The sequence below is a fragment of the Scyliorhinus torazame genome, chromosome 9 (genome assembly GCF_047496885.1).
Source record: "Scyliorhinus torazame isolate Kashiwa2021f chromosome 9, sScyTor2.1, whole genome shotgun sequence".
NCBI lineage: Eukaryota > Metazoa > Chordata > Chondrichthyes > Carcharhiniformes > Scyliorhinidae > Scyliorhinus > Scyliorhinus torazame.
Genome location: NC_092715.1, coordinates 109,796,225 through 109,821,754, shown reverse-complemented (window position 1 = coordinate 109,821,754; position 25,530 = coordinate 109,796,225). Strand labels below are relative to the sequence as shown.

Sequence of the window (25,530 nt, the reverse complement as noted above, 5' to 3'; positions counted from 1 at the left end):
TTTTGTGGAAAATTCCGCTATATGTTTTTAAAATAATATTTCTGTGATTTAAAAAAATTAGGAAGCAATATCCTACACCTGATCTGCGCATGGGGTCCAAGTGCATATTTGTGAAGGGACCTGCTTTTGTTAGGCCCATTGCTAAGTAAGTCAGCATTATCTGCATTGCTATGTTTTTTTAAAAATATTTCTGTTCAAATTTTCACATTTCAACATTTTAACAATTAAACATATAACACACATAACATTTACAAAATAAATCCAACCCAAGATAAACCAAAACCCCAGGTCCAACCTCCTCCCCACCTTCCACCCTCCCCAACAGTTGGCGGCAACTAGCTCCCCAAAATGTAATATAAACAAACCCCATCTCTTGTGGAACCTCTCACTCGCCCCCCTCAGAGCAAATTTCACCTTCTCCAAATACAAGAATTTCATTAGACACCCAGCTACACCGAGGAACAGGATGGAAAAGCTGATCTCCACCCCAACAGGACCCACCTGCAAGCTATCAACGAGGTAAAGGCGAAAACATCTGCCCCCGCTCCCTTCTGCAATTCCGGCAAATCCAGAGGACTGGGATCTAAATCCATATATAGAATTGCATGGTGCTGAAGAATGACCCCCCAAAACTTCTCCAACTTCAGGCAGGACCAGAACATGTGTACGTGATTAGCTGGGCCCTCCCACACCACTCACAATATTCTCCACTCCCTCAAACAACCGGCTCATCCTCACCTTCGGCAGGTGCTCCCTGTGCACCATATTTACCTGTTTCGACCCGAGCCTCGCAGCACCTCACACCACAGTCCCTCCTCCCGCGCCATCCCCAGCTCCTCTTCCCACTTGGCCTTAATCCCCTCCTGAGATGCCTATCCTCCTCCAAAATCCTCCCATAAATCGCCGAGACAATCACCCCCTCCAACCCCATCACTGACAACACCCCATCCTGCAAGCAGGAGGGCAGTACTCCCGGAAAGATCGGAGAGACCTTTTTCACAAAATCCCATTACCTGCATGTACCTCAAACCCGCCCCTCTTGGCACCCCAAACTTGGCCCCCAAACCCTTGATGCACGATCAATTGCACAAAGACTAAAGTTGGATACAACTGTGGCTTTATTACAGTCAGATGCGTGGCCTCCTGCTGCAGCTGGCGAAATGGCAGGGCACTGGAGGTCATGCATATTTATACAGTTCTCCATGGGCGGAGCCAGCCGTCAGGGGCTACCGGCGAACCTGTAGTGCAGGTCCTACCTTGCATCCCATAATACAGTGGTTCACCACATTCACCCCCTGTTAAAAATGAGTCCGGCGGGGGTGACGTGAAACTATATACAATTAGTGCAAATATGTGCAGTGGTAGGGGAAGAAAAGTCCATGTTGACGGTCCGGAGTCCATCAAAGATTCAGCCGTCCAGTGCTTTGGTGCTTCGTTGGGAGTGGCATTCCATGAGGGGGCGCATGCGGTCGGGATCGGGCCCGAGAATTCCGTTTTGGACTATACAGCGGAGAATGGCTAACCGGGTTGTGCTGAACACACACTTCTCTTTGTTGTAGGTCAGGTTGAGAAGGGTGGCAGTGCGGAGGAATTTATCGAGGTTGACATCGTGGTCCTGCTGGTCATGGCCGCAGATGGTGACATTATCTAAGTACGGAAAGGTGGCCCGCAAACTGTACTGGTCGACCATTCAGTCCATCTCTCTTTGGAAGACCGAGACCCCATTTGTGACACCGAAAGGGACCCTAAAGGGACCCTAAGGAAGTGGTAGAGTCGACCGTCTGCCTCAAAGGCAGTGTATGGCCGGTTCGACTTCCGGATGGGGAGCTGGTGGTAGGCGGATTTCAGGTCCATTGTTGAGAAGACCCGGTACTGCGCAATCTGATTGACCATATCAGATATGCGTGGGAGGGCGTACGCGTCGAGCTGCGTGTACCGATTGATGGTCTGGCTGTAGTCCACGACCGTCCTGTGTTTCTCCCCAGTTTTAACCACTACCACTCTCCAGGGGCTGTTGCTGGCCTCGATAATACCCTCCTTAAGCAGCCGCTGGACTTCGGACCTGATGAAGGTCTTGTCCTGGGTGCTCTACCGTCTGCTCCTAGTGGCAACAGGCTTGCAATCCGCAGTTAGATTGGCAAAAAGGGTGGGGGGATCGACCTTGAGGGTCGCGAGGCCGCAAACGGTAAGGGGGGGTAAGGACCCGCCGAATTTGAGGGCGAGGCTCTGGAGGTTGCACTGGAAGTCCAGGCCCAACAGGAGTGCAGCGCAGAGATTAGGAAGGACATAGAGGCGGAAGTTACTAAATTCTACGCCCTGGACCGTGAGGGTGACCGTACAGAAGCCTCGGATCAGGACGGAGTGGGGTCCGGAGGCTAGGGAGTACCTGTGATTGACCGCAAGGGAGCAGCGCCTTACCGTACCTGGGTGAACGAAGCTTTCGGTGCTCCCTGAGTCCAGCAGGCACGAGGTTGCGTGGCCATTGATTTTAACCGTCGTCAATGCGGTGGCCAGGTTGTGCGGGCGAGATTGGTCCAGCGTCATCGAAGCGAGCTGTGAGTCGCCATCGGATGCTTCGGGTGGCGAGCATGTGCGGTTCCGATGTCGGGATGTCCGGAGACCCTGTGGGGGACAAGATGGCGGCGCCCTTAGTGCGCACAATGCGGGGTCGGGACAAGATGGCCGCACCCATGGGGCGCATGTGGCCGAAGGGGGACAAGATGGCGGCGCCCATTGGTCGCACATGGACCCAGGAGACGAAGATGGCGGCTCCCATTGTACGTCTGGCGTGGGGAGGGGGCGTTAGTGGGCGCGATCGCAGTGACTGCGCGGGCCTGGTACACCGCCGCGAAGTGGCCCTTTTTACTGCAGGCTTTACAAACTGCAGTGCGGGCCGGGCAGTGTTGGAGGGGGTGCTTCTGCTGACCGCAGAAGTAGCAGCGGGGAACCCGGGGTGCGCGGATCAGCGTGCGGCGCAGGCATATTGGGAAGGCAGGGCCCCGGCTGAGGAGGTCGTCGACGGGGTCCAGGAGGGGCAGGAAGGAGTAGAAGGGTGGGCAGCGCGGCGGGAGGGGTATGATTGTACATTACGGGATGTGACTGTCAAGGAGAGCGCCAAGGTGTTCATCTCCGCCAGTTCGAGCATGGCCCCTTCCAGTAATCGTTCTCAGATGCGGTCCGACACAATCCCCGTCACTAAGGCATCGTGCATGAGGAGATTTGCGTGTTCCGCGGCCGTAACGGCCTGACAGTCACAATCCCGGACGAGTGGAATTAGGGCCCGCCAGAAGTCTTCGACGGACTCACCAGGTAGTTGCGAGTGGGTGGCGAGTACCTGCCAGGCGAAGAGCGTGTTCGCCTTCTGCGTGTAGTGGTCCTTAAGGAGTTCCATTGCTTTTGTGTAGTTCGTGGCATCTTGGATCAACGGAAACACGCTGGAGCTCAGTCTGGAGTACAGGACGTTTATCTTCTGAGCCTCTGTTGGCTCGGGGTCCGCAGACTTGATGTAGGCCTCAAAACATGCTAGCCAGTGAGTAAAGTCTTTTCTGGGGTTGGGCGAGTGCGGAACCAGCTGCAGGCGATCGGGCTTAATTCTGATATCCATTCTGTGGAAAATCTGACTGTAATAAATTGATGCACGATCAATTGCACAAAGACTAAAGTTGGGTACAACAGTGGCTTTATTACAGTCAGATGCGTGGCCTCCTGCTGCAGCTGGCGAAATGGCAGAGCACTGGAGGTCATATTTATACAGTTCTCCGTGGGCGGAGCCAGCCGGCAGGAGCTACCGGCGAATCTGTAGTGCAGGTCCTACCTTACATCTCCTATTACAATGGTTCACCACATCCCTGCAGACTTGCAAACCATCCTTCTAGGAACAGATCCTTTATTTCCACCACCCCTCGCTCCTCCCATCCTCAAAACCTCGCATCCATCCTCCCAGGCTCAAACTCATGGTTCACCCGAATCGGCACCAACTTAAAGTGCTGTCGAAACTGCCTCCATAATTTCAGCGTGGTCTCCCCGAATACCTCCCCAGGGCAAACAGAAGTGGCGCCATTGCCAATGCCCACAACCCCAACCCTTACAAAAACCTGCCTCCATCTTCACCCGCAATGCCTCCGTCTCCCTGCTCCAGCCCACACTTTCTCAGTGTTCACTAGTAGTACAACAAGTTTGTTAGAGCCAATTGTCGCCCTCTCTGGTGCACCGTCCTCCTAATTCTTGCTACCTTGACCACACAAACAACAAAATCAGCCTTTCCACCCCCATAAAAAAATCTCTTTGGCAAAAAGGCAAGATGATAAGAATAGAAACCTTGGCAAAATGTTCATCTTAACTGTCATGATATTCAAACACACACATCATGATAGACACACCAACAGACAAATCAGAACACACAACACCACAACCAATCACAGACAAGGACAGGGACAGTATAAAATGACAAACACGACACCTGGTGGCCAGTATTAGCTGGAGACCAGGACAAGGACAGACCTGTTACACTACACACTCAGGGAGACACAACGTGCAGAGTATCCAGACCGAACTGTATATAGAAGTTGAAATAAAGTAGAGTTGTACCTAATACAACTGTGTTGGTTCATCTGTGCATCAGAGCACCCAACACCACATGGTACAGGAGTGGATCGATACCTGCCGGCATACCTCAGTGTACAGAGACAAACCTGCACCCGGCCAGCCAATAATCGGGGAACGTTATCCACATCTCTATATTGTAGCATGAAGGGTTAACAGACATGACATGCTCATGTATGACGTAGATGATGTATCACTGAGAACAGTCATGTGTTAGACGAGAGAGAGAGTCTCCGCCAGCGGGATGCTCTGTTTTGCCAGCAGCCCGGGGGTTTCCTGACGGCGTGGGACTGTCCCACAATGGGAAACCCCATTGATCAGCTGGTGAAACGGAGAATCACACCGGCTTGCTAACCAGATATCTGGCACGGCGGGACGGAGAAACCCGCCCCAGGCCCAGGAGCAACATACCTGCTTTGTAACCTATTTAAATCTAAATGTTGCTCCAATAAATGAGGGTTAAGCACAAAGTATGTCCACAGTTTGTCTAGTAAGCAAGTACCATGTCCAGAGTCCTCAGAGAAGAAGAACTATCTCAGAACATGGTGACAGCAGTCGAGACATTGATGTCAAAAATACATCAGTGTTATAGAAGGAAACACATAGCGAAGGAAAACTTGATAGCAGCTCTTAACAAATCAATAGAAGGAGGACGAACACTGGAGATGGCCATACCTGGTGAACAATCCCTGCCCCTACGCACCCTCTCCCTCCCATTTGACTTTCTTGAAGGCCGACAGACCAGTATTGGTAATTATGGAAATACCATTTCCATTAATATCAAGCAGCATCAGACGTACACACTAAATATAATAATCTTTATTGTCACAGGTACATTTACACTGCAATGAAGTTACTGTGAAAAGCCCATAGTCGCCACATTCATGCGCCTGTTCAGGTACACAGAGGGAGAATTCAGAATGTACAATTCACCTAACAGCACATCTTTCAGGACTGTGGAAAGAAACCAGAGCACCCGGAGGAAACCCACGCAGACACAGGGAGAACATGCAGACACCACACAGACAGTGACCCAAGCTGGGAATCGAACCTGGGACCATGGAGATGTGAAGAACAGTGCTGCCACCGTGCCTCCCAAGAGCAGAAGTATCAAGCCTGTTCCTTTCTTAATGTTGTAGGCCCAGTAGCACACAACATTTTCCTTGAACATGGAGTGGAGGGGTCCACCGAGAACTCTGTTTTCAAAGCCTTTGATGTGTATTTTAAACCAAAGCAAAACTTATTGATTGAGCTTGTTTTAACTACAGGTTCCTATGAGCTGGAGAGTGAACTGAATTATTTGAACCAAACTATATTGCCCTGCTAGTTCTTGGGGATATGGGCCCCTGAAGTACAAGTTAATCTACGATTGCACAGTTGTGGTCATCTGAGATGAAAAACTCCAATTTTCTGCAGACCAAAGATGAACTTATATTGGATCCAAAGATTCAGTATGCGGGGCTAGCTAAGTTTAAAGAATTTAACTGGCTATAATTTGGTGTGACTTTGAGGCTTCACATGACGCTGTTGACTGGGTACGAGCATCAGCCCACCCACAAAGAAAGCCCACCAAACCGGACAAAAGGACAGAAAATCCCACTCCAGCAGCCATTTTGAGATACTTTTGTTGTGGTGTGAAAAACCAACATATACAGCAGTAGGGTGGCGCAGAAACATTTCTGCAAATCCAACAACTTTAATCAAGATAGAAGACAAGAAAATATTTATGAAACACACACAATCCAAGAAATTTGAAATCAAGATAAAAACAAAATTACAGAGTTCCTCGGGGAAGTTAACAAGCTCCATCCAGATAATTGGTCAGTGCACGTGCCAGGCTTTGACCCCATCTTTAACCAGAGCTGTTGTAAACATACTAGCTGCTTATCATGACTGGCTTCAGCCAATTACATCATATTACAATGTCCAGGGGGCACAGACATTCCAATTAAAGGTAGGATTATTGCTCCTTGCTACAAGGGGAAACAGATCTTTGATTCTATCTATCTATGTTCTCCATAATCAATGCACATCCTTATTGAGTGACGATGTTGGCATGCTACTAGGAATCCTAGGAAAACCATATGATGTCTAGCATTTGAATGACTCAGTATTTCATGGAATAATCTTCAACCTTTTATTTAGAACCAGTGGAACTTCAACCTTCAGAAGCTGAGGACGTTTATTCAAGCAGCAGCAATTTCCGTTCTTGCACAGGGATACTATCCACTAGATGCCCCAGCAGAGATTGAAGTTATGAATCTCTCAGTTCTTCATGAAATTCAGCCAGAGGTGGAAGATACATAAAGCACTGCAGCAGACGGTGATCATCCCCATGAAGAATTGAAATGGCTCTTTCCAGATGAAACTCCCCAGCAAGCCTTTGCAGCACTGAGTGATGTGTTGGAGGGCGCGGTCTTAAAGGTTGATATATGGAGTCTCTGTTGTTTTGGAGTCACCCGTGTTTCTAGCAGCTGAGCACCATTCAAATCTTTGTTCCACTGAACCTAGTTTTGCTCTCATTATTCATGAAGAGTCTTCCAGAGGGAATACCTTGTCTGATTCCATGCCTGAGTCCATTGAGAATCACACTGCCCAAGAGCTGGTACCTTCTAGGGGTGAAAGCCATGTGTAACCCATACACCCCCAGCTCAAGGTCTTCTTCCCTCCAGAGCTGGATCTCAGCACAGACGTTGCTGCAGAATCTTTAGCACTTCTGAACCTGCAGAGTCCTGTACATCAATCTTTTGCCCAAGTTAATCAGCTACAGGAAATTGATCCAGTCACAGAAGATGACGCTATCTTGTCTCCATATCCTCAGCAATCCTTCTCATTGCCCAGAGTGGGGCAACCTCACACAGTGAAGTGTGACTCTCTTCCCACTGCCTCCAGAAAGTGTAGTCTTTCTGAAATATCATCAGGAAATCGTCTCTTGATCTTTTCCAAAAAGACTTACAGGAATTTTTTCATTCTTTTCCTTGGTTGTCCATATTCATTAAAATTTCAGATCTTCAATACCTTTTCAGTTTAAATGCAGCAGTGGATGATATAGCTGTGACAATCTTCGCTCGAGTTAAGATCATTCTTTTCTGAAGCTCCTCTCCAGTGTGTTTTGAGGGAGCAACACATTCCTCAGAGTCCTGAGTTCTTCTCTTCTTGTTCCAAAGGTTGATGCGCTTCAGTGTTCTCTCTTGTATCAGTCTTTTATTGAAAAGTTTTCGGTGTCCTTGCAGTTTAGTCACCTTGAACCCTGCATTCTGCTTCCCAGCAATACTGCTACAGTGCTGTCCTATTCTGCTGATGTCCTCCAAGAGAAAGAGGAAACCCTGCAAAATTCCAAGATGTCTTCACTGAGGGAATAATGTGGGAGAATGACTCCCTCAGGACTGTGACGTGAGGAGGAGGAAGATTAGGGGTTGGAGTTGGGTTGAAGCTGCAGTGGTAAAAAGGGAGTTATGAAAATGCACTGTAAATTGTATACTTGGGGAGGTGTAATGTAAAGGATTAACAGAATAGATATGCTAATATATGATGGATCACTGAGATCAGTCAGTCATGTGTTAGACGTTCTCAGGAGAGGCTGGAACGCGATGCCGAGGAGCAACATGCCAACACTGTTTTGACGTTGTACTTATAAAGAGATGTTAAGTAGATACCGGAGTATGACCACGTCTGTCACAGTTCTCAGAAAGGAAGGGCCATGTCAGAACATAAGTGGCCTGCATGTGTGCAGTTGTGAATTAACCAACGTGTTACACAATGTTAAGAATAAAGAACAAAGAAAGTACAGCACAGAACAGGCCCTTCGGCCCTCCAAGCCCGTGCCGACCATGCTGCCCGACTAAACTACAATCTTCTACACTTCCTGGGTCCGTATCCCTCTATTCCCATCCTATTCATGTATTTGTCAAGATGCCCCTTAAATGTCACTATCGTCCCTGCTTCCACCACCTCCTCCGGTAGCGCGTTCCAGGCACCCACTACCCTCTGTGTAAAAAAACTTGCCTCGTACATCTACTCTAAACCTTGCCCCTCGCACCTTAGGCCTATGCCCCCTAGTAATTGACCCCTCTACCCTGGGGAAAAGCCTCTGACTATCCACTCTGTCTATGCCCCTCATAATTTTGTAGACCTTTATCAGGTCACCCCTCAACCTCCGTTGTTCCAGTGAGAACAAACCGAGTTTATTCAACCGCTCATCATAGCTAATGCTCTCCATACCAGGCAACATTCTGGTAAATCTCTTCTGCACCCTCTCTAAAGCCTCCACATCCTTCTGGTAGTGTGGCGGCCAGAATTGAACACTATACTCCAAGTGTGGCCTAACTAAGGTTCTATACAGCTGCAACATGACTTGCCAATTCTTATACTCAATGCCCCGGCCAATGAAGGCAAGCATGCCATATGCCTTCTTGACTACCTTCTCCACCTGTGTTGCCCCTTTCAGTTCCCTGTGGACCTGTACACCTAGATCTCTCTGACTTTCAATACTCTTGAGGGTTCTACCATTCACTGTCTATTCCCTACCTGCATTAGACCTTCCAAAATGCATTACCTCACATTTGTCCGGATTAAACTCCATCTGCCATCTCTCCGCCCAAGTCTCCAAACAATCTAAATCCTGCTGTATCCTCTGACAGTCCTCATCGCTATCCGCAATTCCACCGACCTTTGTGTCGTCTGCAATCTTACTAATCAGACCAGTTACATTTTCCTCCAAATCATTTATATATACTACAAACAGCAAAGGTCCCAGCACTGATCCCTGTGGAACACCAGTAGTCACAGCCCTCCAATTAGAAAAGCATCCTTCCATTGCTACTCTCTGCCTTCAATGACCTAGCCAGTTCTGTATCCACCTTGCCAGCTCACCCCTGATGCCGCGTGACTTCACCTTTTGTACTAGTCTACCATGAGGGACCTTGTCAAAGGCCTTACTGAAGTCCATATAGACACCATCCACTGCCCTACCTGCATCAATCATCTTTGTGACCTCTTCGAAAAACTCTATCAAGTTAGTGAGGCATGACCTCCACTTCACAAAACCATGCTGCCTCTCACTAATACGTCCATTTGCTTCCAAATGGGAGTAGATCCTGTCTCGAAGAAGTCTCTCCAGTAATTTCCCTACCACTGACGTAAGGCTCACCGGCCTTTAGTTCCCTGGATTATCCTTGCTACCCTTCTTAAACAGAGGAACAACATTGGCTATTCTCCAGTCCTCCGGGACATCACCTGAAGGCAGTGAGGATCCAAAGATTTCTGTCAAGGCCTCAGCAATTTCCTCTCTAGCCTCCTTCGGTATTCTGGGGTTGATCCCATCAGGCCCTGGGGACTTATCTACCTTACTATTTTTTAAGACACCCAACACCTCGTCTTTTTGGATCTCAATGTGACCCAGGCTATCTACACACCCTTCTCCAGACTCAACATCGACCAATTTCTACTCTTTGGTGAATACTGATGCAAAGTATTCATTTAGTACCTCGCCCATTTCCTCTGGCTCCACACATAGATTCCCTTGCCTATCCTTCAGTGGGCCAACCCTGTCCCTGGCTACTCTCTTGCTTTTTATGTACGTGTAAAAAGCCTTGGGATTTTCCTTAACCCTATTTGACAATGACTTTTTGTGACCCCTTCTAGCCCTCCTGACTCGTTGCTTAAGTTCCTTCTTACTTTCCTTATATTCCACACAGGCTTCGTCTGTTCCCAGCCTTTTAGCCCTGACAAATGCCTCTTTTTTCTTTTTGACGAGGCCTACAATATCTCTCGTTATCCAAGGCTCCTGAAAATTGCCGTATTTAGCCTTCTTCCTCACAGGAACATGCCGGTCCTGAATTCCTTTCAACTGACACTTGAAAGCCTCCCACATGTCAGATGTTGATTTACCCTCAAACATCCACCCCCAATCTAGGTTCTTCAGTTCCCGCCTAATATTGTTATAATTAGCCTTCCCCCAATTTAGCACATTCACCCCAGGACCACTCTTATCCTTGTCCACCAGCACTTTAAAACTTACTGAATGTGGTCACTGTTCCCGAAATGCTCCCCTACTGAAACTTCTACCACCTGGCCGGGCTCATTCCCCAATACCAGGTCCAGTACCACCCCTTCCCTAGTTGGACTGTCTACATATTGTTTTAAGAAGCCCTCCTGGATGCTCCTTACAAACTCCGCCCCGTCTAAGCCCCTGGCACTAAGTGAGTCCCAGTCAATATTGGGGAAGTTGAAGTCTCCCATCACCACAACCCTGTTGTTTTTACTCTTTTCCAAAATCTGTCTACCTATCTGCTCCTCTATCTCCCGCTGGCTGTTGGGAGGCCTGTAGCTAACCCCCAACATTGTGACTGCATCCTTCTTATTCCTGATCTCTACCCATATAGCCTCACTGCCCTCTGAGGTGTCCTCCTGTGATATCCTCCCTAACCAGTAGTGCAACTCCGCCACCCCTTTTACATCCCCCTCTATCCCACCTGAAACATCTAAATCCTAGAACGTTTAGCTGCCAATCCTGCCCTTCCCTCAACCAGGTCTCTGTAATGGCAACAATATCATAGTTCCAAGTATTAATCCAAGCTCTAAGCTCATCTGCCTTACCCGTAATGCTCCTTGCATTAAAACATATGCACTTCAAGCCACCAGACCCGCTGTTTTCAGCAATATCTCCCTGTCTGCTCTTCATCAGAGCCATACTGGCCCTATTCCCTAGTTCTCCTTCAATACTTTCACCTTCCGACCTATTGCTCCGGTGCCCACCCACCCCCCGCCATACTAGTTTAAACCCTCCCGTGTGACACTAGCGAACCTCGCGGCCAGGATATTTATGCCTCTCCGGTTTAGATGCAATCCGTCCTTCTCATATAGGTCACACCTGCCCCGGAAGAGCTCCGAGTGGTCCAGATAACAGAAACCCTCCCTCCTACACCAGCTGTTTAGCCACGTGTTTATCTGCTCTATCTTCCTATTTCTAGCCTCACTGGCACATGGCACAGGGAGTAATCCTGAGATTACAACCCTCGAGGTCCTGTCTTTTAACTTGAACTCCTGCTCTATCTTCCTATTTCTAGCCTCACTGGCACATGGCACAGGGAGTAATCCTGAGATTACAACCCTCGAGGTCCTGTCTTTTAACCTGAACTCCTGCTGCAGGACCTCATGCCCCTTCCTGCAGTACCTTACAAATGTCATATTGTATAAAGTGCAATCCAGATTCATTTTGTTCAATACTGTACATAGCAGTCTAATGTACCTCATTCCATTGACATTACAGGTAATATTTATATCCACAGCTAATTAAAAACATATTCTAATATATAAATGTAACCCGAGGAGTTTTACCTGGGCTCCAGCCCCTCTGTGTACTATGGTGCGTGGGACATATAATGAGACCTTTCCCCAGTCAGCCTTTGCAGAAGCTGCCCTCCGTTTCACTGCGTCCTTCACCAGATTGTCCTTGACCTTGAAATAGGCCAGTTTGCAACACCCAATACCGGACAGCTCCTTGCACTGGAAGATCAATACATTTCAGCAGACCAAACCAAAGAGCATCTTTCACCGAGTTAATGGTGTTCTGTCAAACCGCGTCCAGCAGGTGCTGAAGGGGAGATCCTATTATCTAAAGTTCAGCGAGGCTTTTGATATAGCAGCAAATAGGAGTTTGGTCCATAATGTTCAAAAGAATGGAAAAGGTGGGCAGTTAAAGTGGGTTCCAACTGGCTGCATTAGAGAAAGCAGAGGGTAATCATGCACCGAACTACATCAGTGTACATGATGTGTAGTTCCCCAAAAAGCAACACTGGCACCTTTCATTATTTTGAATAATATGGAGGCAACATTGTCAAAGTTTCCTAAAGCCACCAAGACAAAGGGGTTGAACACAATCCGATCAGGTGCAGAGGATTTGGATGGATTGGGAGGTCGTTCCAAAAAATGACAAATTAAATTTAATGTTAATATGTCCAAAGTGACAAAATTATGGAGGGTGAGTAAACATTAGAAATATAAACTAAATGGTGTTAGTCAACAGACTGCAACATGAAGAACAGATTTAGGAGTATTGGTGTCGTCACCACAGTTGAAAGCATTGACACTTTGTAGCACCAGTAGCCAAGACAAATGACGCTGGATAGCACGTGGAATAAAACACAAATCATGGAATGTGCTATTGAGCCCTACAGGGAATTGTTTTTTTCCCCTCTGGAGTACCGTTTGCAGTCCAGTTGCCATGCTAAAGGAAGGACATAAGGGTACCAGAAAAGGTGATGCAATGTTGTCATGTATGCAAATGAGACATTTCAGTTTTGGTCCCCTTATCCAAGGAATAATATACTGGCATTGGAGGCAATCCAGAGAAGGTTTACTAGGTTGATCCCAGGTATGGAGGGATTTTCTTCTGAGGAGATGTAGAGTTCATTGAACCTGTACTCATTGGAATTTAGAAGATGGTGGATTTGTTTATTGTCACGTGTACCGGGGTAGAGTGAAAAGTATTGTTCTATGTGCAGCTCAGACAGATCATTCCGTACATGAAAAGAAAATACATAATAGGGCAAACATAAAATACACAACGTAAATACATAGACACAGCTATCAGGTGAAGCATACAGGAGTGCAGTCCTACTTGGTCGTGAAGATGTGTGATCTGATCAGATCAGTCCATAAGAGGCTCGTTTAGGAGTCTGGTAACAGTGGGGAAGAAGCGGGGAAGAATGATTGATGACCTTATTGACATATTTAGGATTCCCAGGGGCACGACAGGGTAGATACTAAGAGATTGTTTCCCTTTGCAGGAGAATCTAGGACCAGGTGGCATACTTTCAGAGTAACGGTCACCCAATTAAAACAGAGATGAGGAGGAATTCCGTCTCTCAGAGGGTAGTGAATCTGTGGAATTCTGTACCGCAGAGAGCTGTCGAGGCTGGGTCGTTAAGTATGTTTAATAATCGCTTATTGTCACAAGTAGGCTTCAATGAAGTTATTGTGAAAAGCCCCTGGTCGCCACATTCCAGCGCCTGTTCGGGGAGGCCGGTACGGGAATTGAACCCACGCTGCTGGCCTTGTTCTGCATTACAAGCCAGCTGTTTAGCCCACTGTGCTAAACCAGTTTAAGGCCGAGATAGACAGAATTTCAATCAGCAAGGGAATCAAGGGTTATGGGGATAAGACTGGAAAATGGAGTCGAGGACTCAATGGCCTACCTCTGAATGGCCTACCTCTGCTCCTGTGTCTTATGGTTCATACACAACAAAGTCCCAGAAACATCAAATTCAACAAATAACCAGCTCAACTTTTTTGATGGTTTTGGTTGAGGGAGGAATGTTGACAAGTTCGCCGATTTTCGGGGGGCGCGGTGAATTTAACAAACGGCGTCACTCACGATTTTGGCGCCAAAACAGATTCTCTGCCCCGTCGCCGACCGCGATTTCGCCGGCGGGAAGCAGCGAATCCAGCCCATGATCTTCTAATTCAGCACCACCCGTGTCTATCCTGATTTCCTTTACCTTTGGTTCTTAGGGGGCTTAACCTCAAAATAAGGGGAAGTAGATTTAGGATGGTGTTTAGGAGGAACTTATGGAATTCCCTGCCCAGTAAAGCAGTTGAGGCTCCTTCATTAAATGTTTTCAAGATAAAGATAGATAGTTTTTTGGAGAATAAAGGAATAAAGGGTTATGGTGTTCGGGCCGGAAAGTGGAGCTGAGTCCACAAAAGATCAGCCATGATCTCATTGAATGGTGGAGCAGGCTCGAAGGGCCAGATGGCCTACTCCTGCTCCTAGTTCTTATGTTCTATCCAGTCTGCCGCGAGGACTATCAATTGTATCAGTAAATCTTTCATTCATGCATCCACTCATGTATCCACACATCTGTGATATATTTGTTTGCATTATCATTATTTTCCACAGTTCGGGAACGAACAGTGAAGATTGCCAAAGGAAGTGGTGACTATCCTTGGGGATTTAGGATTCATTTTTCAAAACCCATTCTAGTCACAGAAGTTGACACAAGTAAGTTACAGAATCTGTGTTTAAATATATTGGCAATATAATACCCACTGCAGATCTTACATGGAATTTGAAATTCGTAAAATGTATAGGGGGCAACTTCCAACTGGTGATAGGAATCAAAGACATGTTGTGCACACTGCTTTTAATGAAGAGTAAAATTGCATGGAGTAGACAGTAGACAATCAGTTGCATACCGTTTCTACTGATGCCAGTTGCTAGATACCATCATAGTTAAAACCAATTTAATGGTGCATTTTCATACCCAACAACACTTCTGGTACCACATAGAATACAGGACTATACTCTACATTTCACCCTTAATCTGTGATGTGTAACCATGGAAGGCATCATGTACAAGTGCTGTTCAGGGAGAGAGAAAATGAGTGGATACATTAACATTCAATTTATATATTTTTTCTCTATTCGGAAATTCATTGTGGGTACATTGCTTGTTAATTAAAATGCACATATAATTATATAATTAACAATGAAAAGGAAAAATTACATCATCACATAAATCTGACTATTTAAGAACTGATGAAAATTTGAAGTAAACTGAAATGATGAACAGTGTAAAATTCTGGGTCACTGTGGTACAACACCAGCCTACATCCCCCCACCCCCCGGGGACAAGTTATGCATCTGTGATCTCAGCTGTGGAATAGTTTGTGGTAAATGATAGTGTCCACCCGTACTATTTTCATAGTGGTGTAGTAGGAACAGGCTAGAGTCAGGTCTGCCTTCTGAAGCAGAATGGAGGCCATAATGCCAATGCCCTCATCTATTCCCACTGCATAACCTCTCTATATTTCCGTGACAACTTATGCCCGTATCCCCTGTTACATTACTCTTTGGTAATATATCGTTTCTCTTTGCGTTCAATATCCAGAATGGTCTAATGGTGTGATTCTCAAGAAACCACCAATCTTTAACTTAGAGCAAAACAGATTTAATGAATAACGAATTGATTAATATTAAGTTTCCATACTCTACAGAACTATGACTAGTAATCAAGTAATCTAGAATAAAGTATTAACTGATTTATACCACACGTGCTAACTATGTTATTATCTATCTCTTTAACACTCTGTTGTCTAGTTACTCCTGGTTCGAAGAGACCCAAGATCCTTTGAGTTCTCATATTTATAGTGGAATCTAGTGTTGCTCACTAGTGGTTGTGTTACTCTAAGATGTAATCATTAACCTTTTACATGTCTCTATATAAACATATCACTACATCCCCTGCGTATAGAACCTATTCTATTAGAACAAACAGCAATTTAAAAACCACAAACATAATCATTGGTCAGGATTTTCAGACCCTTCCCGTTGGTGGGATCTTCCAATCCCGCCAAAGATGACCCTCCATGACAGATTCTTCGGTAGCATGGGCACTGAGCAATGTAAATGGCCATTGGTGAGCCGCCCCCAGAAAACCCACCCGGGGGGAGAGGGTGTGTGGGAAAATCTCGGCCATTCATTTCTTAGGAGCTTATAAAACTGTCAATAAACTATAAAACTTACGATCTGGGACAATTGTGACAACATTCAACTCTGTGCTTACTCAATTAGTAAGTTTGGAGGTCAGCCCAACATTCATAATAAGATATAGCTCTTGGGGCTAAAGGGATCAAGGGATATGGGGGGAAGGCAAGATTAGGGTCATGAACTTGATGATCAGCCATGATCATAATGAATGGCGGAGCAGGCTCAAAGGGCCAAATGACCTCCCCTTCTTCTATTTTCTGAGTTTCTATGTTTCTATAATGAGATTTCACTGCACAACTGTGTCAACAAAACAACTGGAGCTGATTACATTTAAGCCTTTGGAGTCATTCAAAGAGCTCAGTCATCTGTTCAAATTTTGAAGCAATGAAATAGAAGTCTGAGCTGTCATTTAATGGAAAAAATACAAGGGTCAAGTCAAATCTGAATTCAGCACTAATGCAGAGATCACGTAATCCAGTGGCTGATTGTACTTTAATGCATCAGAAGACTTTTCCACTTTCACAATGCTCATCAATTTAATAGTCACTTACCTTTTTAGAACAAAGACTATCATCAGTCACTGCATTAAAAACATTTAATTTATCATGCAGCATCTCATGATGACAAGGGAAGTTAGCACAAGCTTTTGAACTTACCCGTCAGAATGTTTCCAACTTCAGTTCAGGGCTTACCCATGGCTCACAACAGCTCTACGCCGGTGTGAGCCACATAGTCTTCAGAATCCGGCCTGAAGCCAATAAAATTGTGGTGAGCCTGAAATCCCTCAACGGAGCCGGCAAGATCAGGATAGCAGGATGTGGGCTTGCAACCCGTAACCTTATCCTGCATGCTTCAGAATTGCCAGAGACGGGAGTGGGGAAGAGAGTCCAGGGATCGGATCCCACCTGGAATTTTAAGTTCTGCCCATTGTGGGTTGGCCCTGCAACCAATGGGAAAATCAAACCCAATAAGCTTGAACTTAAAAATACAAGACATTTACTTATGTTATTTCAAGCATTTCGTTTTCAGGTAAATATAGCTTTTCAAAGATTTTCTGTACATAAAAGAGAGATGCAAACTCTTTGTAAAACTATTGTGAATTCTGGGCTTTGTTCCAGATGGAGCAGCTGAAGAAGCAGGACTTCAGATTGGTGACATTGTATTGACTGTTAATGGAACTGATGTGACCAGCATACCTCACTCTGAGGCATCCAGCCTTGCTTGGCAAGGTAGGGAGAGTCAAAGTGTTCTTCAAGCTAAATATTTGCTTCATTTTTTGGCTTAACCTTTTGTAGTTAAAGCAAATTGTGGTTAATTATTTGCAGCATCCCCACTAATGTGGTTAACTCTTAACTGTTATACTCAGCTCAAGGGCAATCAGGGTTGTGTCACAAATGCAGGTCTTATCAGCAATGCCCATGTCCCATGAAAGAATGAAAGTAAAAATTGAAAGCGGGCAATCGGGTTCTCACTCCTGATGAGTGCTCAGTCCCATTGCACCCTGGATGCAGTGCCTTGAAGTGTGCCAGGACAAAGAAAATACCAATGGCTTGAAAATGTCTCAATAATGCACTAAATTCTGTGCACCCTTTCTGCTGGCAACTGAAACTGCAGCCAAGGCCATATTTCTCTTTTCTGGTAATAGAAAAGAAGAATTGCATCTTGATTTTTAGGTGTATATTATTTCAGTGCAAGATTACCTGCATCTCCAGGCACGACTTTGCTGTCCTACATTACACCTGTTAACTACACTTTGATGATATCTCATTAGATAGAAAGCATCTTGGAGCATGCCAAGGTCCAAAAGAAATGCAAAATTCTCTCTTTACTCAACTGACTTTGTGGGCGGCACGGTGGCACTGCTACCTCACAGCGCCAGGGACCCTGGTTCAATTCCGGCCTCAGGTGACTGTCCCGTGTGCAGTTTACACGTTCTCTCCGTGTGTGCGTGGGTTTCCTCTGGGTCCTTTGGTTTCCTCCCACAGTCCAAAGATGTGCAGGTTAGGTGGATTGGCCATGATAAATTGCCCCTTAGTGTCCAAAAGGTTAGGTGGGGTTACTGGGATAGGGTCGGGGCATGGGCCTAGGGAGGGTACTCTTTCCAAGGGTTGGTGCAGATTCGATGGGTAAAATGCCCTCCTGCACTGTAGAGATTCTATGACTCTTTTTTTTAAAATGTTTTTATTGGCGTTTTTCAATTTTACAGAGTGATACTTCTAACGGATGATGTGTCTGATATTTACGTGTTGCACAGTTTCTTATTTACATACATATTTCTTCATTTACCTTCTCCCCACACCTGCTTATCCACTCTCTGCCCCCCTCCCTGTCCCCTCAACTAGTAGCCCCCTCGTCCGCCCTGGGTATCCTACTGCTGAGCTCCTATCCTCTTTTTTGCGACTTTTGTTGTTGAACTTATAGGTTATGGGTGGGGGAGGGGGCGTTCCTGCCCCCTCCCCTCCCTCCTTTTTCTGCGGCTCCCTTGTGTTTCCTCCTCATCTCCACTCCCCTTTGTACCTCCTTGTAGTATATGTTCTTGTCTGATCTCCCCCTCTTTCCCTAGTCACTGTTGGCTAGGTCTTGAACAGGTCTTGGAACAGGCTGACGAATGGCCCCCATGCTTTGTGGAAGCCCTCGTCCGACCCTTGGATGTTGTACTTAATCTTCTACAGCTGTAGGAATTCTGCCAGGTATGCCAGCCAATCTGCAGCTGAGGGTGGTGTTGCTGATCGCCAACCGAACAGGATTCTCCGGCGTGCGATTGAGGAAGCAAAAGCAAGGGCATCAGCCCCCTTCCCCATATGTAGCTCTGGCTGTTCTGATATCCCGAAGACTGCCACCGTCACCCCTACAACCTTGGACATCGCCTCAAAGAAGGCTGCCCAGAACCCTACAAGTCTAGGGCAAGCCCAGAACATGTGGGCGTGGTTGGCCGGGCCTCCCTGGTGTCATAATATACATCTATGTATACAATGGAGTGCAGACTGGCAGTGATTGACACACAGGATGACCAGTAAGCACACAGAACAGAGCAGCCAATCACCAGACAGGACACGACCACTATAAAGCCAGAGGGCACCAGTTTTCCCACTCTCTCGGGACCCAGCCTCTGAGACAGTCAGAGCTTGTGAGATAGCCGGTGCCTACACCATGTGGTAGCTAGGTTAGTCTGGTCAGGCTAGTGTCAGGTCTCCAGTCAAGTCAGCATAGTGTCAACCCACAGTTGAACATGTATAATAGTTTGGATGTTGAATAAAATCGTGTTGCACTTTATCAAGTGTTGGAGGTCTGTCTCTCGCTACACTGCATCAAGTGCAGTTCGCCTCAACCCAGCCTACCCAACACATCACCTGGCACCGTTCACATTTATCCTCCACCTCCGGGAAGAACCTGTTCATTCGGATTCCGGTTAGGTGAGCTCTGTGCACCACTTTAAACTGCATGAGGCTGAGCCTTGCACAGGAGGAGGTGGAGTTGGCCCTGTTCAGCACTTTGCTCCAACCCACGTCTGTCCCCAGTTCGTCCTCCCATTTTCGTTTGACTTCGTCCAGTGGTGGTCTTGCCCTGTCGAGTAACTGACCATGAATGAATAAATGAATCTACAGGAAGACCATTACGGGCTGCAAACAAAAGACCAAGACCCTCTCTCGCTCGCTCTCCAAAAGGCTGTGAGCTCTGTATTCCTAAAACTACAGAGGCCTGAATGAATCTACAGTAAAAATCACAAACTGAAAGCAAAGTCTGAAGAGGAGTGGGTGCTGGAAACACCCATTTGAAACACAGACTCTTTTTCTCTTTTACTTTTTAAAAAAAACCTTTCTTCTCCTCTGTGTTTGTCTGCCTTGTGTGTGTGTCTGTCTGTATATATAGAGGACGGGGGCAAGTTAAAGTGGGGAAATAGGAATTAGATAATAGTTAACCAGTTGTTTTGCTGCACATTCCATTATAGCTCTTGTTATAAATAAATAGTAATTGGATTGAAATTTACAAACCTGGTGACTGTAATAATTGTGCAGCCAAGGGCCAAATATTTTGGATATTTGTCGAAGAATTCTGGGTTAATTCACTTGTGTTCTAACTCCAGGTCAAGTGGGGCAGAATTGACTGCGCACTAGCCCAGGGTGTCATAACACTGCTTTCAATTTCACTAGACGTCTGCGGAGACTGTATGGACAAAGTGTGTTGGGTGGGGGTACCATGGGTTGGCACAAGGTTAGTATGGGGATCAGTGGGGAGCCATGGATTGGAACTAAATCTGCATAAGGCCATGGGGATGGGTAGAGGGGCATAGATTGGCATATAGGGTATGAGGAGCAATGGGGCAGTGGGTGGGGGCATGAGGTGGTAAGAGTTGGTATGGATGGAGCATGGGGAGTGTGCGGGGGTTACAAGCGAGGGCTAGTGGTTTTTGAAGGCTTATTTCCAGCAAGGTTACCAATTAGGTCTTTTTCAATACATAACACAAAACCTAAAATAGCCCGATTCATAATTGATCCTTCAATGTCCTGCGCAAGATACACATCTCATACACATTCGAGGAATTCATCCTCCACAGCATTAGAACTAATTAGGTTTACCTAGTCTACATGTGAATTGAAGTCACCTATTATTTCTGTAGTTCCCATGTTCCATGCAGTTCTAATTTCCTGAATTCTACTGTGGCCAATATTACCACGTCTGATGGTGGCCTATAAACAACTCCCACCAATGTTTGGGACCCTTGTTGTTTCTTAGTTCCGCCCAAACAGATTTTACATCTTGATCCACTTTTTATTAATATACTGATCTCATCCCCTAGTAACAATGCTACCCGGGCGGTTCGGTGCCGCAGTGGTTAGCACTGCTGTCCATGGTACCGATGACCCGGGATTCGATCCTGGCCCCGGGTCACTGTCTGAATGAAGTTTGCACATTCTCCCCGGCTCTGCCCGGGTCTCACCCCCACAACCCAAAGACGTGCAGGGTGGATGGATTGGTCACGCTAAATTGCCCCTTAAGTGGAAAATAATTTGGGCACTTTAAATTTTAAAAAACAATGCTACCCAATGTCCTTATCGCCTATCTTTCCTAAATGACAAATATCCTTCAATATTCGGTTCTCAGCCTCAGTCACCCTGTAACCACATCTCCGTAATGTCTATTAAATCATATTCTTTCATCTCAATTTGTGCCTTCAAATCATTTGCCTTATTATGTTGTATGCATTCAGATAAAATGCCCTTAACTTTGTCTTTTAACATTATCCTATTTGATGCTTGCATTCAGTTTATCTGTCTTTTAATTCCACTTAATACTTTTCTACTTCCTGTTGTCAGTTTTGCTTCCCTCCATGTATGAGTCTTTCAGCTTTCCATCCACCTGCCAATCTAGCTTAAACCCTCCCCAACAGCACTAGCTAGTCACCCTGCAAGAATGCTTGTCCCAGTCCTGCTGAGGTGCAACCTGTCCATCTTGTACAGATCCCACTGGTACCTGTAACCTCTATTGTAACAAACTAACTAAAACATTAGCATAGCTCAAATATTAATTAACAATGAATATTTCAAACAAAAAGGTGAATTTTGCTTTAAATAGTTGCTGCAACAGTGATATACCGTGCATAATTACAGGCCCTCAAATTATTTCCTGTACAAATATGACATCACATATAATCTCAGTTTTTCCAATTCATTTTATGGGATCTCTCACGTCCCATCCAATCATTTCAGCTCCAGAGTTACATTCAACAGCAGCTGTATACCATCCAAAGTCCCCAGATATAATTACCGTCAATATGGTGCAAGTCTACAAACCCACTCTCACTCGGGTCACAACAGTTCTGATGGCACAGAATCCCCAGAGATTCCCTTCTTTGTGCCCTTTAAGTGATCTGGTGAGCACTGGGACAACTTTAATAGGGACAGTAGTTATTGCACAATCCACAATCATTCCCTCTTTTTGTCCTCAGGCCTTTCCAACTGTATAACATACAAAGTAACACCAACTCTGCTTTGTTGTCAGAGCTCTGCATGAATACCAGGATATGACTGAAATTTTCCAAACAGAAAATGGTTCCATTCTAAGTGAGCCTAGCCTGTTTTAGCTTTGCATCCATTCACCGTGTTCTGAATTGCCTGCCACAAAAACAGACTGAAAAACCCCAACACCACCACAATTAACCTTCTATCGACCCTTTGCTTCTCACCTGTTCATCCCCATGGCAACCCCAGATCTCAAAGATAATTCTTGAAACTCCCTCCTCCTTTCATAAGGAGGAAACCAATTAACTCCCTTTCAAAATACTCACCAGTACATTTGTTCTTAAAGGGACATCACACAAAAGAAAATGCAGGCATTTTGCAATACATGGGCCATTGCATGTTGATATCTATTAACCGCAAGTCCCTCAAAACCTCAAATTTAAAATCCCCAATCCTATTCCTACTTAAATCGCTCTGACTTCAGCCCTTTCTTTCTCTATAAACTCTTTGAGCATTATGGTTCCGCTAAATTCTATGTTCCTCCTACTCTATCCTCTTGTGTATTTCCTTCGCTTTGCCGCATTATTGACAACAGTATCTTTATCCACCTTTGCCCCACATTCTGTAAATTGTTCTATAAACCCCCTGCCTCTCCACTTCCTTTGCCTCCTGTAACTCCCTCTTTAAAACCTAGCTGTTGGAATATCACTTTCTTGGCTACGTATGCATCCATTTTCCTCTGAGGGTCATCATTCTATATGAAAGGCACAAGAGAAATGCAAATTATTTAAAGTTGTGGTGCTCGAATGTACATTCAAAGTAAGCTTGGTGAGTTGCTGCAGTGCATCCCATAGATAATGTGCACCAATGTCACACTGATGTTGGAGAAGAGATGGATACCATGTTTTATAGTAGGGGCACCAATTGATTGGACTTCTTTTGTCTTTGTATTGTTCTTGGAAGTTATTGCAGCGGTACAAAGTCATGCAAATGGTGAGTATTCCATCACATACCTGACTTCACAATAATGTCACGTCTCCAAAAACTATAATAATTGGAAAGTGAATATAAAAGCATCAATATCTCCTCCCAATCCAAAGTACTATGCATTTATGAGAATTTAGTTGGATGCCTTTATGACTCAAAATAGAAAGCAATGAAGTAATATTAAATAATTAAATGTCATTTTTATATTTCCAGGTCCAGATATTTTGACGCTCGTCGTAGGGTCAGACATTAGTCGATGCCCTAACACCCCAAGGCCAGCATGCCGTGGATACTTGCATAAACGTACTCAATCTGGATTTCTAAAGGGTTGGAGAAAGAGATGGTTTGTTTTAAAACACAATGGCTTATTCTACTATTACAAGAACAAAAAGGTGCAAAGAAATTCTGGAACTTTCAAATATATGACAATCTTATTAACTACAACTGCGAATCCGCCAGCATGTGTAAAGAGAATGGATAGGACAAATTATTTCAATAGGAAAAATGTAGCAAGCTGGATAACGTTTGAGAGAGGTTCCAGAGTATGGGGGAATATGTCAGCAATAATAGAGTGGAAGGACCAGGAGAGTTGGAAGAACAGAGGACACAGCTGGAGGGGATCACACAGGAAAAGAGAGGGGCATGGAGGGATTTGCAAATGGGAAGTTCTAGATAAGTTAATATTTGGGGACATTGGCAAGAGGGAATCTTAAAAAGTTGAGTCTGGATGTAAATATGTAATTCAGCAGCAGTGGTGGTGAGGCAATAATGAAGACAGCGATATAGAGATGATCTTGGTTAGCCTTGGTAATGGACTCAATAGGGTTTGATGTGTACGGGGCATCAAGGTTATTTCTTACAGTCAGGAAGAGGGATGAGATTATGATCTAAGGAAAAAAGTATCTGAGCAGGATTGAATCGGATGGTTTCAACCTTTACAATGTTGAATTCCAGTCAGATCGTACATAAGTTCTTAAGACCATAAATTTCGGCCCATTGTGTATGTTCTGCCATTCAATGACAAATTTGAGATGAGAATCCTAAATTCCACTTTCCCGCCTTATCCCCATAACCCTTGATTCCCTTACAGATTAAAAATCTGTCTATCTCAGCCTTGAACATACTTAATGACCTAGCCTCGACAGCCCCCTGTGGTAACAAATTCCACAGATTCACTACCCTCAGAGATGGCCGATCCTTTTCTCTGAGATTATTCTCTCTGGTCCTAGATATTCCTCGAAGGGGGAACAACCTCTCAGCGTCTACTCTGTCAAGCCATCTGAAAATCCTATATGTCTTAATAAGGGCACCTTTCATTCTTCTAAGCTCTCAATCTCTCCTCATAAGAAAATCCTCCATACCCAGGCTCAACCTAGTGAACCTTCTCTGGACAGCTCCAATGCCAGCATATCTTTCGTTTTTTTTAAATTAAAAAATAAATAAATTTAGAGTATCCAATTATTTTTTTTCCCAATTTAAGGGCCAATTTAGCGCGGCCAATCCACCTACCCTGCACACTTTTGGGTTTTGTGGGTGAGACCCACACGGACACAGGGAGAATATACAAACTCCACACAGACAGTGACCCGGGCAGTATATCTTCCCTTAGATAAGAGGACCACAAATGTTAACAGTATTCCAGATCTTGTCTAACTAGCACCTTGTATAGTTTTAACAAGATTTCCCTACTTTTCGATTGCATTCCCTTGGAAATAAAGGCCAACATTCCATTTGCCTTCCCTACTACCTGCTGAACCTGCATGCTAGCTTTTTGTGATTTAAGCTCGAGGATCCCCAAATCCCTCTGTGTCACCGCCCTCAGAAGTCTTTCTCCATTTAAATGACATTCAGCTCCTCTACTCTTTCTACCAAAGTGCATAATTTCACATTTTCCAACATCATATTCCATCCAGTTTTTGGGCTATATCCCTCTATAGATTCTCTGTGTCATCTTCACCACTTGCCTTCCCACCTATTTTTGTGTTGTCTGCAATCTTGGCTGTAGTTCATTCACTTATGTTGTCCAAGTCATTAATGTATATTAAAATAAATGTGGCCCCAGCAATGATCGCTGTGGCACTCCACTAGATAAGGTTGCCATCCTGGAAATGCCCATCTTATCCCAACTCTCTGACTTCTATTAATGAGCCAATGCTCTGTCCATGCTAATATACTACACCCAACACCACCGGCTCTTATCTTATTAAGTAGCATTTTATGCACGTACAGCCAGTGACATAACATTAACAGATTATCAGAGCAATAAGGTGAGGTGCTGCCAGTGAACATTAGGAAAGCTAAACCTGTGCTTACATAGGATGTCCGCAAAGAGTCGCATATAGATGAGGAATAGAAGGCAGAAGTATGAAGATTTAGGGGACACCTGAGGTAACTGTGTTGACACGGGATATAAAACCATTGCAGAAAGGCGCTGACTACATTGGGAAATGTAGAGACAAAGCCCGCTCAGTATTGTGCTACAGAACTAAA

The 25,530-nt window shown here is 45.3% G+C and overlaps 1 protein-coding gene across 1 annotated transcript in view; it reads left to right on the top strand.

The window, feature by feature from the left end:
- Positions 1–25,530, top strand: part of pdzph1 (PDZ and pleckstrin homology domains 1) — a 136,367-nt gene that overhangs the window by 61,982 nt on the left and 48,855 nt on the right. Inside the window, exons 6-8 of the mRNA XM_072516385.1 lie at positions 14,504–14,605; positions 17,212–17,322; positions 23,254–23,432. Of these exons, the coding sequence (XP_072372486.1) occupies positions 14,504–14,605; positions 17,212–17,322; positions 23,254–23,432 (392 nt within the window). The remainder of the gene's footprint in view (positions 1–14,503; positions 14,606–17,211; positions 17,323–23,253; positions 23,433–25,530) is intronic.